Below are 14,666 nucleotides of genomic sequence, written 5' to 3' on the forward strand. Positions count from 1 at the left end.
CTGGATGCAGCTGCATCTGGAAGAAGGATAGCTACTGTGGGAGCATCTATTTACAAAATAAACTCTCTTCCTGGGTCTCTGTAAGTCTATTGTGGCTACAATTAGTTGCAGTGTAAGACTAAAGCAAAGTAAAAAGCTCTGCTTAAATCCTCAAACTAGAGCCTATTTGTGGTATAGCTCTTGAGCTAATTCTCTAGATAGTGGTGAATTTCATGTTTACCTCCTTTGCCAAGAAAAATATTAGTCAGATCTCAGGCCCGGATTTGTTTCTCAGTTATCTCAGCATTATGTCAGTGTGACCCTCCTGGGGTTATTCCATTAATATAAAACAGATACACCAGCTCCTCCCCCAAGACTCCCCCTCCCCAAAATCCCACCGTTTATTTTTTATTGTTGTCACACCTGTACTTCTTTTATATGTACATAAAAACATGCACACACCTCATTGGCATACGCTGAGCACTCAAACAAAAGGACATAGGCTGTGTTAAACATTGATACATCTGGGGATAATGGACAAAAGAGTAAAAATCAAAGGTATGAATGTATGTTGAATAAAGAACCTCTATCCAACTCAACACAAGATTAATGCTACTAGCAGTATTTCATTATTTTGGTAGAATACGTTACTCTGACAAAACCACAATGGAATAATATTGATTTATAATACTGTGACTTTAAAAAACACAAAACCATAGTTCTGCTCTCAGCTTTGCACTTGATATTGTTGTCAAACTTTATTGGAAATACATTTATTTTGATTTCCGAAAATCTAGCTGTGTTTAGCCATTTCACAGCTGGTGAGCAGTAAAGATGCTTCTGCCTCATTTACAGATCTCAAACATGAATCAGATAATCAACTGGAACATTAGTCAAAGAGATCACTAGCTAATGATTTCTGACAGGTGCTGCAGTAACAGGCTAAGGCCCAGCCTGGCTAGCAGCATCTGATGAGATTTTTCTGGAGCAAACAATAGGTATTGGTAGACAGACAATGCAATTGAGTGAGACTACAGGCCTCGTACCACTTAGTGCCTCTTAAATACTTTCAGAAAAAACCACATAGCTCTGACAGTCACTAAAGAATCACTTCCATACAGTCCAGTGAAAATAAGAGACAGTAGTATGCATAGGGATTTTGCAGTTCAGTGAACTCTCTCCCATAGCTTCCCAAGAAATGCATATTTAAAAATGACTAAAAAGTGCAGTCTTCATTACCAAAATTTGAGTGGTTACATGTCTGTGGCCATCCTGAGTAAGGTCAAAAAAGAGTTTCACAATACAAACCCAGATGTCTTCTTATTTTGGCCAAAACACAGGGTGAGAGATGTTGAACAGCAGTAAGAAAATTGTATTGTTCATGTAATGTATTGATTACAATGAGCAGAGCTCATTGATCCCAGGAAAATAATACACCAATATCAACTGAATGGCAGGCCACGCCTTGTTAAATGCTAAATGTATTCAGACATAGTGAGCATCCAGGGTAGAAGCAGTACAACATTCTGTCTGCATGCTCACAGTTAAGGGATACTGAAACTGGGTGCCATGCTGAGGAAAGAGGGAGTAGTTCCTGATTTGCCAGAAGTATTAGTTCTCTTTCTTTTTCCACAACTGAAATTCATTAACTTAAATTCCGTAAACGTGAATGCTAACTCCTCATCTGTAGCCACATCCAATTACACTGGACTACACTGTTTTCACAAATAAATGGAAAAAAAATAAACCCAGAAATGTACAAACTTTGTCACTGTTCCTACAGAGACAGAAAGAATTTGTCTGGAATTGGCCATCTAGTCTGCTCCTGAACTGCTATTCCTGTGGATATTTGGATAATATAGCATAAGCATCTTGGAGCAAGGGGATCAGGGAGAGGGGGAAGGGGAGGGATGTAGGAGAATTCACCCAGAAGTCTGGCCAAGTCAAACATCAAAGGGGAGCACCCTTGTTCAAGACCTTCCACATGCTCTTCCTAGGACATGGCTATCACTGACATGTTGCTTGGTTGACACTCTCCCTGAGGGGTAATTGGTCCACCCAGTCCACGCTCTTCCCTCCCCTGTTATACTTGGCTATCAAGTGCAATGTTTTCCTTGATGCTCTATAAACCTGCACGGCAATACATGATTCAGGTTACTCGTGACTGTATCTGTCTGAAGGATTAGAGAAGGGAAGACAAACATTTCACTCATTCCTTAACAACCTATTAAGATAAGACCTAGGGTTCTTTGCCTGTATCAAGTCTTACTTATATGCTTTGCATAATATTCAGAGTACGAATATTTTGCTTTGATTCTGAACTGATGATATGTAAATACAAGAAACTAATTGAAAAACTTCCTTTCCCCAGAGTCACTTCAAATTTCTGTTGGCTTCAATGAGGTCAGGAGTTCACCCTGTATGCTTCATTTTGTTGCACAGGAAACTTAAAAGAGATGAAATGTACAGATGATTGAACAAATGTTAACTTTTGTTCCCATTCTTCTTATTTTTTCTGTATTAACTTCTGTATTATTGTTCTTAATTCTGGCCTTATGTGCCACTAACAGTTATATTAATTCTGATTCCTACACCTACAAATTTTTAGGAATGCAGTCATCATTTTGTTATTTATTATACCTCATTAAAGGGTTTTATGAAAATAAATTATGAAAAAAAAAATCCAGGTCCTTCAGAGCAAAAACCTATGCAAAAGTCAAACCCAGGTATTTTAGTTTGTTATTATTGTACAATTTGAAATCTTCACTGCAACAGACATTACTCTAGTAAAGGTTGTTGCAATCTTCATTTAGTACGGGAATGTAATGTTTTCCAAACCAGCCATTGTTGACATATTTCTTCAAAATAAAGCATGGCTTAACAGTCTGGAGTGAAGAAGCTTCATCTGTTACCCTTTAACAGCAATATAAGAGGAAAAAACAGTTTATGTATCCTTTCCATCCTGACAGATGTGACAATAGCTGGAAACACTGTGCCTGCCAAGAGCTTTTATCAAGTATGTTATAACAACTAGTAATAAGTGTAAATAATAAATGGCTACGATCTTATGGGAAACGGTGGCAATACTAAACAATTTTTGGTGCTTGCTGATGGGAGTCTGCTAGTCTTGGAATTCCCTGGCTTCCCAGTAGAGTTTTGGCCTGACAATAAACAACAGTTTAATACTTTATCTAATCCCAGCCAGGAGGTAAGTTCAACAGCAAGCTTTTGCAGATGTTCACATCCAATAATCTATCCATAATTGATGAAACAGGGAGGTCAGATGTAATGGTTGCTACTATTCCAGCAACAAATAAATGGTTATTGACAAAACAAGGCAGTGTGGCGCTGAGTGCTGAGCAGTGACAAGCATGAAACAGTGCTGAGACAGAAGTAGCAATGTGAATACAGCCCTTCATCTTGAGAATTCCTCAATGTGATGTGTGGCATGAGGGCCACTCTGACACATAAGCAGATGGAGGTGACTTGTAAAGGAAAAATGAGATTCTGCAAGTACATAAAAGACAAAGGCAGAGGCGGAGAAAGAAACAAGGAGAAAGGGGTGGACAAGACTGGAAATTTGGGTAAGTGCAATAACGTGAATTGTTCCGAAATGCTTTTGTATAGCAGCACTGTGATCCAGATGTCTGGACTGCTTTTATCACACTGCTGTGTCTACGTGAATGTACCTGGCTGTCAGATTGCTGTAGCCTCCTAAGACATTAATTTCCTACTATATGCATGTGCATGCTTTAATGCCCATTACTTCTTAGACAAAGCACCTATAAATATTCTGCTTCATGCTTATTAATATCTTTAGTCCACCCATGAACAGATATTTTTAATTACACAAAGTTTTCTTAGCTAAAAGCAAACAAGTAAACCCTTAAATTTGCATAACACAATGGAAAAAAATCTCTGCAGAGATAAACTAGGAAGACATACAGAAAATTTAAGTCAGTTAAAAACCATTACTTCCCTGCATACCTATACGGAAGTTAAGGAAAAGTTCTCATTCAGCTGAAAACCTCATATTCGTTACGTTTTAACCCATGTAAGAAATGTAGTAAAAGGATTAATAGACTGTTTTTATTGACTGATAAAACTTGAGTCATTTACATGCAAATAGACACTTGAAATCTTTTGCATCCATTTCAGTGCTAAAAGATAGTATTTTTACAATGTTTACTATGTAGTATTCTAATATGAAAAACAGCAGAATGAAATGGTGGCCATTATTGCTATATGTAGTCATAAAAAGATTTCAGACAGAAATATTTTAAATATTAATATTACTAAAATCACTTAAAGCACCAAGGAATGTTAAATCGATTTATTTAGAAGTACAATTTATTTCATACTTTGCTACCAATTCTTTTGATCAGCTCTGAAATAATACATAAGCTGAAAGCAAAACAGCAAAACAAATTGCTTCTAGCAATGAAGCAGCAAGCTCTAGTTTTATACTGGCACGCTTCAGTGTTTTAACTTCTCAGGTTATTTATCTATCAAAGGATAAATTTTAAATTCCTGAAGATCTGATGTCTGAATCAAGACCTCCTATTCTCCAATCTAGCCATCAATGGTTCTGATCAAGCAAAGTTATTAAGCATTTGCTTACACCTGAATATGTGAGTTGTCCCCTTGAAGTCAATGGGAATAACCAAATTGAAATTTAAACACGTATTTAATAAGTAAATTGCTGTAGCTTGAACTACACCAATTTGAGAAACCAATCTAATTTTAAAAGCCTTACTTTATAGAATTTTTTTTAAAGCCTGTTCATTTGAACTAAACTATACAAAGGAAAACAAAACCTCCCAGATTATGAATATATTTGCATTTAAGTACTGAAATTCCCGAGTTTGTAGAGTGTGGGTACAAATGTTTCATTTCTCAAAACACATAAAAAGTCTGACTTCTGTAAGTATATTATCTAACAGAGTTAGAAAATTTCTTATACAGTTTTTCAGCCACTTGCTACAGCCCTGGGTATAATATGTGCAGTTTCACTAATGGACATAGCACTGACAGTTCTTACGATCTTTCACGCTATTGTTTCTCAGATTATATAAGCTACAAATTTAGACATGCTGTAGCTATCTCTTTCCCTCAATTAGATACAGCATTTAAGTTCCAAGGTTTAGCACACCTAAGCTAGAAACCCAATATAGTCTAAAGTGCATAAAGTAAATAACCTCTATAACATACAGTTGTACTGCTTTGTCTTTTTTGTTCCTAGCCTGTGGGAATGAAACGAGTGGAAACTTCTATATCAGCAGTAATTTAAAAATAAAATATACTTTTTTTTTTCTTTTTTTTTTATTAGCTACTCTAAAAAAAATGTTTCAATACAGTAAGTAGAAAATATCTGCCTAAATCACATCTTTCAACTGACAGAAGACAGTTAATTAGAGTTTTAGAAACCTCGGTCAGGGCAGGTGGACTAATTGTAACCTTATATCCCATAAAACAGACACTGTATAGCTGTGGTCACAGCCTGGCTCCTACCTTGCCTGGGAAAGCATAAGGAAGAGTCATCCCCTCTGGCCATATGTAGCAGAGAATATGTAGACAATAGCAGAGATTGTTCCATCCTATTAGCTACATCAAAAAGGTAGGACCAGAGTGAAGGCTCCATGATTGCCAACTGCTCTGCACTCCACACCTTGGTGCAAAATAGATGCAAAGATATTTTTATTCTCTTGCAGGGCAGTTGAAGGAGTTTTTATGGCTTTGTCCTCAATGTTTCAAAATATTAGAGCTAAGCAAACCTCCAGTAAGGGACAATTTACTGCTTCTAAGTTCAAACATAACAGCTAGCAACAATTTCAAGGCAATGATTTAGAGTCATACAAAGAACTTTCTTGATCTTAGGATATCTATTGTTATTATTAATGCAGAAGCATGTAAATATTCTTATTAATGTTGCACTGCAGCCCCCTCCAGTTCTTTTGCAAACTTTACAGACAGTTTGTGTGTGTGCAAGTGCATGTGTGTATAAGGTAATAATAAAACTTGTAATTTTGTCATAGGTATCCCAAGCCAAAATTGTACAAAAGAATAGAGTTTGAAGTTTGGGAAACCACATTTGATATGTTAAATGGCATGACTTTTAAATTCAGGATGTTTAATATATATATTTTAAATAAGACTACATAAACCTTATAAACATACATAAACCCAGCAACTTTCATACTGTTTGGGAATTAAGTACAAGCATGCAAACAAAACAATGTCCTCCATGCATAGCGCCCAAAATTGGGGTTTTAAACTTTTTGTCACCAACTTGTATTCAGATTCCTGAGAACACCAGTGGTCAGATAGCCCTAAAATTCTGAAAAGGTGCTATAGATTTATCTAATGGAACATGCAGTCAAATCTGCAGCTCACTGCAGTTGTCTTGCTTTTTGGGGATGTATGAATGATTAAATTTTAAATTGTAATGTATGAAAGTCCACCCATTTATGGTGTTTTGGTAGCCAGTCTTATGGAACATGGGACTCCTGAAGAGTAAGGCTGATATCAACAAGTTACTAGTGCATTTTTCATTATTTCTATGGGAAAGCATGGAAATCTGATAATCTGAGTTACTTGTCATCGAGTAATAGATTTTTTGTACGTATTTAATACTTTTTGTTTCTCATGCTCTATGAGTTTTGTATAACTTGACTACTGTAAGTTTGCAGCAGCACTGCATTTAAGAGTGTTTTCTTACAAAGTGTATTCTTGTGGTACATTTATCTTGACAAAAATCCAGGTAACTGAGGGGAGTTATTCTGATGCCATTAACCAAGCAAAATGCAGTTTGAACCACAGACTGAAAAGGAAAATGATGCCCTGTTCTAAGGCAATTGTAGTAGACACCATATCACTAAGGTGCAAATCTGTGTGGTATAGAGAAAATTACTGAAGGAAAACTCATTACATCTCAGGGCTACTCAGAACATTTTCCCTGGTTTTTTTTCAGGTTTTCAAGAAACTGTCTAAGATAGGAAAATTACTATCTAAATTAAACCAACAGAATAAATCCTTTCTCTGCTAAGAGACTGTTAACTTTCATATCCAAACAAAAAGTTAGATCTTCCTTTCACTTTAAGAATTAAGTGCTAAATTAACAACAAGAAATTAATTGAATGATCAGACATCCACCTCTTTCCTGAAGTTTCAGGTCGTCTTTAAGATTCGCAACACAAATAATTTCTGATTTCTTAACTCCATCAGTATTCAAGTAAGTATATTTTGTCAGGACAAAGTTCACTATCAGTACTAACTGTTCTCACATAATTTTGTTTGTATTATCTTCACCAATGCCTAGCAGCAATGGGACCTTCAAGAAACATGAAATTTAATCAGTTTCAGAATTGGCTCACTAATTCCAGACCTTCAAGAAGAAAACCTTTCTCTGTACATAATCCATTGTCAGTGTCAAGATCAATCAGAAGTGCCTACCTTCAAAGATGACTCAGAGTTTTGTCTGTTTTTTTATTCCTCAGATATGAAAAATACAAAATTTCTATATGAGTACGGTTTTAAGAAAAATTTAAAAATCACTTTAATAAAAGTGAAGCCTCTAGGAATGATGAGACCTTTTCTTAAACTGGTATGCTAAAGTGTTTTTTCAAGGACATGATGCCATTTGCTAAGTTGAAAATGTTACACTTCATTACTAATGGCTAAATATCACTTATAGATGAATAAAGGACAATCTGGCTGATTTAAAAGAAGGAAGTTTGAAATAATTTCCATTGAATAGTATCTTTTGATGTGTTTTGCAAGTCTCCATTCAAGTGTTTCTTTTTGTAGTAACAGTAATGAAAGCTTAAACCTAAACTCAGTGGTCTACTCAGACACCATTGACAGAAAAGTGCCTTGAAGTTCAGCCTTCTAGCAAAGTACTAGAATAAATCTCAGAGGAATGATGCTCATTCTTCTCAACTATCTTTCACAATGTTTGGGGGAAAAGAGGATAACATTCAGTCTACCTTTTGGGTTCTTTTACTTGCTAAGTTGATTCACCAAATTCATACATACATACAGGTGTAATCTCTATAGTTAGATATAATGGATATAATTAGATAAGATATATCGTGCATACTAATGTCAGAATATCTGCATCCCAGATAAATTTACTTATATTCTCTCTAGCTGCATGAGTTGAGACAAAATTTTCAGTTGTTTTGACAGAGACTTTTTCAGAAATTAACTTTATGGTCATAAATCACTTCTGATTACTTTAATAGGGTCATTTTGAATGTGAAGATATCTTTGTAAGTCCATAAATTTTCTTGATAATTTTGTGCCTGTGGCTTGTATATTGTAATTCTGACAATTCATGCATGTAGCATTATGTCATAAATTACCACATTTATTTTGGCATAAGTCTCAGTACTCATGAACACTGCCTCTATTATTTAAATATGTAACATATCTGAAACACAGGATTCAATAGCCAAAGTAAAGGAATACTTAACAAAAAATTAATTCTCAGACCAGGGATGAGGACTGGAATTTTCCTGATTATTTGGGATGCAACTCTAATTGAAAGAGAAAAAACCCTTGATGCCCAACTCTTTGAAGCATTCTTAAAAGCCCAGTTTTAAAAAAAAAATCCCCACATCAAGCATTAGATTACAATACCTTATGCGAGATTTCTACTGACACAGAAGTGTTTCACTTAATACTTAGCTTGTTACAGAAGTCTGAAGAAAACCAAGTAAACAGTAATTTTTACGTTAAAATTAGCCTAGATGGAGAACTCTCCCTGACAAAAATCTGTAATGTTTAAGATAAAATCTATATAATGTGAACTATTAATATTTTGTGTCATATTTTGCGGAAAAGCTGTTAGGCTTGATTATAAACCAGATGGTATGAAAAATATTATGAACATACCACACTGTTATTGAACATAATTAGTTCTCAGGCTTTTAAACTTGCACACACTTAACGTTTTCACATCTGAGTAGGTATGTGGAAATCAATCATATATATCAAATAAAATTAATTTATACAGATTATGTTAGGTTATACACCAAGTGCCTAGCAAATAAAAAAACCTTCTGCAACAAAACTAGCCCATTTGATACAAAGTGACTGCATATTTTTGATATAATAGTCTGCGGCTTAATCATCTCAACCTTTAATTACTGCATCAGATAATGAATATTTTGAACATATGCTTCTTCACTCTGCTAGAAGACATGAATGAAAGAGAAACAAGTTTATATGCATGGTACTGTGTGTGCATGTTGGGGGAGGGAGTAGCACACTGAATAGCAAAAGGAACCAAGTGGCAACAATTGGAGGAAATGGTATCTGTAACAGCTGCTCCTTTCAGATTCCCCTAGAAGGAGACTGCCTGAGGTGGACCACAGCACAAAAGGATAAAGAAGATGAAAACTGATGCAAAGCAGGAAAATAACTGCTGAGACCCCTGAGCCTACATCCGAATAGTCCCAAGCTGTGTGGCAAGACCTCTTTAGCATGCTACAGAAGCTGGTGATGAACTACATATTACCATGAGGCAAACTGGCTCCTAGCAGTATTGTCTGCATGTTATGTGTAATGATAACCAGTAGTCCTCTGGGAACAGGATGCAATGATTTCATCTCCGTAAGCATCTGAGCTCCCCTTGGATACAGAGACCATTAAACTGAGAACAGAAGGGTAAATTTTAGGCAATGATTTCTAATTGGAGAGTGAAGACAACTTGCGCTCAACAGTACTGTCAACCACTGATATTTTTCTGCTGTCTATATTGATTACTGTTAAGGACAAAAGGAACTAAAATTTGACCCCCTTTTCTTAGTTCCGTAACACACACTATATTTTCTGAAAGAAGGTACTTCACACGTTTCTTATGTAATATTATCAGAAATTATATTAGGAAATGCCACTATATTATATTATTCACACTGAAAAGTACCGGTATTTTAATTACTGTTAAAATAACATTTTATACTCTTAACATAATGTATAATTTTTCTTTTGTACTACAGAGACTTTCTTTCCCTTTTAACAAAAATGCATATTGCTTTCCTTACCTCTCAGGTGTTTTTGTAAAACTAAAAACAATAAGACAACTTATTATATAAATATTTTGAATTAATAGTAGTACATTACAAAATTCAAGGTTTCAGAATCTTCCTTAAAAAGATAATCATTCTGCACATGACAGAAAGAAATGGAACTTCCAAATGATTGCTGTAACTTTTTGGCAGGAGACATGGGGGAGCAATGAAGGGAAAGGAGTAGCTATAAAATGTAAGCAAAATGGATCCTGAGGAAACAATGCCAGGACATCTAGTATTTTTGACACTTTCAAGGGTAGTTTGATCCTTTGTGTATCATGGAGACTGTGCAGTCTTGTTCATTAATTAATTTCTCCTGTGATGGAGAGATCAAATAGGCATGCAAGCTTCTTTATTTAGCACATCTGTTTATCTTGCTGCTCTTTATCATTTACACAGTTTATTGTGACTCTCAGAAACCCAACAGAAAAGTTGATCAGGTGAGAATGCTGTCCCACTTGTAAGTCAAAAAATGATGCAGATAAACTTCAGTACAAAAAATTCTAGTCTAATCTGTCATACTGTATTCTTGGAAGAGATTAAATATCCTCTTCTCATTGCTGCTGCAACTATTAGATATAATTTTATAAAATTATACGTAGCTTTTAAATTTTGAAATATGTTCATATTCAACTACAGACTTGGACTGCAACTGATGTGAGAACAGGCTGCTACTTTACAGCATTCAGTTGATTTATACAGAAGATAGGCCTATCAGCACTGAAGAATTATGCATAAAGATGGTCAATAACCCTCGGAAAAATCATCTCACAAATCATTAAAAGCATGTAAGAAGATATTTCAAGACAGAAATCTAGAACCCCTCCTACTCTGCAGAAGCCAAGTAAGCAATATTGAAACCCATGCTGAATTCATTCTGTGACTTCTACTGGTCTATTTCTGAAAAAAATAAATCACCACAACAAATAACCACAAAGAATGATCCCTATAAAACATGTTCATTAATAAAATACTGAGTCATTCTGCAGTTAAAGGAACAAACAGAAATAGAAATAGTAATTATCCAGCTGATTAATCACAATAATCATGGGTAAAATATTCAAACAAATTAATTTTCCATACAACATTTTTAAGAAGATCATGGAGGACTGTGACTTCTCTGATGACTGGCACAGACAAATGAAGTTGCTGCTTATTTTTCCTCTCACACTGACCTATGATGAACTAGAGGAATTCTCCTTCCAGACTAGAATTCCACATGTAGAATTATCGTTGTCTTACAGTTATTACGTATGGGAGGCTCAAGGGAAACATGAGAAGATGAGCTTGAATTCAAGTATCAACAGAAGGGATTGCATCAGCATTATAGCTTTTCATACCAAAAGCAATTCATATTTCTTCTAAATTCCTGATGTTCTGAAAAGCTCAACATGTGAATTGATATATTTTTAATTGTTGCTCACAAATATGCTGTATCAAACTAGTTTGCAAAACTAGTATTTTATACAAAAACCTGACTAAATAAAAACTGTTTCATATATGTATGAATACAGGCAAAGGAAAGCTAGTCACATATAACCTGAATTGTCAATTTATATTATTTCTACAGATCCAAGCACGGAACCCTGGACCCCATCAGTTCTGGAATTTATTGGAATCATAATTGCTTAAGCCACATGGATCCCTGTCTACAGAACTAGACACAGTTATAAAAGGTTCATGAGCCAAGTCTCTTCAAGTCTTTTCCACTCTCCAAAATGCCTAAGATGCCAAGAGAGACAGAGAAAGGCATTGAGAAAACTAAAGTAACTTTAAAATAACTTACTGATAATGCTGTCTGTTGCTCTCCAGCAAAATGATACGCTAAACTTAAGTAATATGTAGCTTCTCCTTCCATCATCTTATCACCTCCTGAAGAAAGGATTGAAGTTACAGTTACCAGTGTAATCTGAACAAAATTACATTAGTACAGACAGTTCTTGCAGGTTCTTGAATAGCATATAGATGTTTAAATGCTGTAGTAAGTTTTTCCTTCTCCTTACCCTTGCCTTTTATGTCTTTCCAAAAATATATAGTGACAATTACAAATAGAGGCTATGGATTTAAACAAAGTTCAACAAGAAAGTTCAGCAAAGTCAGAGAAAATATCTTCCAGTAAGTAATGCAGTACAATCAATTTAATAGGCTGTAATGTTCTCTACCATGAATTGTTTAATATTACTCACAGTGTCTTCACATTAGAAAAATCATAGTAGCCTCTCTCTTTCTGTTCATATATAAAAGTACCTACAAATATATAATACACCCTAATATATAAGCAGAAAATATATTGACCCATACACTTTGATAATGTGGATTTTAGTGAAACACCAAGAGAACTATCAGTAGACCAGGTTCATATTTCTTATTTTCATGGCTATTTTGCAAGCTACTGTAAGCTAGAATAGCTTTAAAAAGGGATAACTTATACTTGCAAGCAGTAGTCACAGAAAATTCTGCACAGGCAGTTGCTAACTGGGGTGTAGCACACTCTTCCATGACAGGTTTTATTTCGCTAATACTGATCTAACAAACAAGGCTCGCTGGTCTTTTTATACAGCTCCCTCAATAGAAAATCATCCATTCAATACTGACATTTATATAAATTAATTATATAAATGTTTACTATTTCACACTACATTCCAAAAATTTCCCTCCAGACCATGAGTATCCATAAAAAAATTTGTAGATGTAATTATATTAAACATTATATTAAAAATAGCCAAAAATCCAATCTTTCTGTTGCTCAATATCCATCAAACACAACAGAGTGGAAAATCAGCCTGAAGCATAACTACGTGTCAAGATATTTTGCAAAATGCACAAATTGCAATGAAAAGGGAGACTATCTACTTAAAATTGTCAGGCTAATAAATTCTTTATGTCCAAACACACAGAAACCTACATCTAGTTCTGAAACTACCTGAATGTTATAATTGCTGAGGCCATAGTAATCCTCTATCTATAGCATTTAATAAGTTACATAAAATTATGAAAAGCCTGTAACTCAAAAACCTGATGGTCTTTTCCAATATTCAATATCTCTTAAAAGGCTTAATGAGGCAAAAGGATACAGAAATACAGTTTCACAGAGTAATAATAAGTGAAAAGTTTCTGGGGATATAAAAAACTTCCTTCCTCACTTAAAAACAGGCTGAATCGGAAGTGGGTAATATCTAATCCTAATTCGTAAAATGCATAAACATAGATGATGGTCCAGAAGGACAGAATTGATATTACAGATGGCAGTCAGAGCCAGTATGGGTTTAACGAAATTGTTAAATATGGGCTTCACAGATAGAGGCTATGGTTCTGGAATGGGGACTGGAGAGCTTGTCTGAAGGGAGCTTCTAAAGCTTAATTTAAGGAGAACAGTGGCAAGTATACTGTGCGTAGGAGTATTTACTACATGTCCCAGCTATGAAAGTGATTGATTTGAAGAAAGGGCACTGGAACTTCTGCCTGGTCAAAGTAAGTTTTGGAAAGGCATCAGATCCATTTGGACAATCTTCATTTCCAGCAGTTTTCACTAGCAATAGGAAGAAGTTGATGGGAAACTTCATCAGCAGTTACTGGTAACTTCTAGTTACTACAGTAAATATCAGTAGCAGCAGTTTTACTGTAGCTGTGACTTAAGCATGTATTATAGCCAACAGCTGTAGAAAAAGCTAAAAGCTTGTATTTGATCAACAGATGCAGCTGGAAAAGTTGAAGTTTTTGGGTACACATGTCCTTCTTCAGCTGATTAACTATTGGCGTTCTCAATATTTGGGTACATACTTCCAAGAGAAAAGATCTAAACAGGCAACTCACAAAACAGATCTGCTAATGTAAATTGCAGATAAAACCAAAATAGGTTATTTAGTAGTTTAATTAAAAGAAAAAATTAGCAAAATACAATCATATACCCTCACAAATTAAACATTTGGAATGGAAAGTATTGGATTCTTGCCCCCAAAGTCCTGTTTGGTTTATTCCACAAAAATTACCACATAAAAGCATTTAGATTTCAAATGGTGTTTTAAAATATTCTTCATGAGATAAGGCAAGATGAGAAATTTTGGTTCTTTAGAATTAATGTAATCAAAGACAATATAATAAAAAAACTGAAATAGAAAGAATTTGCTGGCATTTTTAAAAATAATAAATGGTAAAGCTCACACTGGCTTCGATGCCTGAAAGCTTATTAATTTTTTCCAAGAGTATCTGCTGGGGTCTAATAGAGATATTTCTTTTTAGGAACTTGCCTTGGCTTCACTGAATACACTTTATATATTTTCTATAGATTGCTGCAGTATACTATCTACCTGTATAGTCATACATTTATTTGTGGCAAAACTTATTTAAAAATTTGGAAAATATTTTCAATTATTTTGTCATTTTTGATAGTTTAATTCTATCTATCCTAACTACTACTCAAAGACTGGCTAACAGAGTAATATTGGGCATACATTATTAAATTTAAAGAACTAATGTATCTGGTGATAAATATGTAATTAATATTACACATTAATTGTATGTGCAATTCATATGCAAAATATGCCCCTTAAGGAATACCATGAATAGCTCTTGAATTACTGTGCATGGAAAAAGATGATTATTTGGGACTTTCTA

General features: G+C 34.8%; 1 protein-coding gene across 1 annotated transcript in view; it reads right to left on the reverse strand.

The window, feature by feature from the left end:
* The window catches only part of TTC29 (tetratricopeptide repeat domain 29), a 231,702-nt gene that overhangs the window by 68,263 nt on the left and 148,773 nt on the right, over positions 1 to 14,666 (reverse strand). Inside the window, exon 7 of the mRNA XM_074821508.1 lies at positions 11,839 to 11,924. Coding sequence (XP_074677609.1) covers positions 11,839 to 11,924 — 86 coding nt within the window. The remainder of the gene's footprint in view (positions 1 to 11,838; positions 11,925 to 14,666) is intronic.

The sequence above is a fragment of the Strix aluco genome, chromosome 4 (assembly GCF_031877795.1).
Source record: "Strix aluco isolate bStrAlu1 chromosome 4, bStrAlu1.hap1, whole genome shotgun sequence".
Classification (NCBI taxonomy): Eukaryota; Metazoa; Chordata; class Aves; order Strigiformes; family Strigidae; genus Strix; species Strix aluco.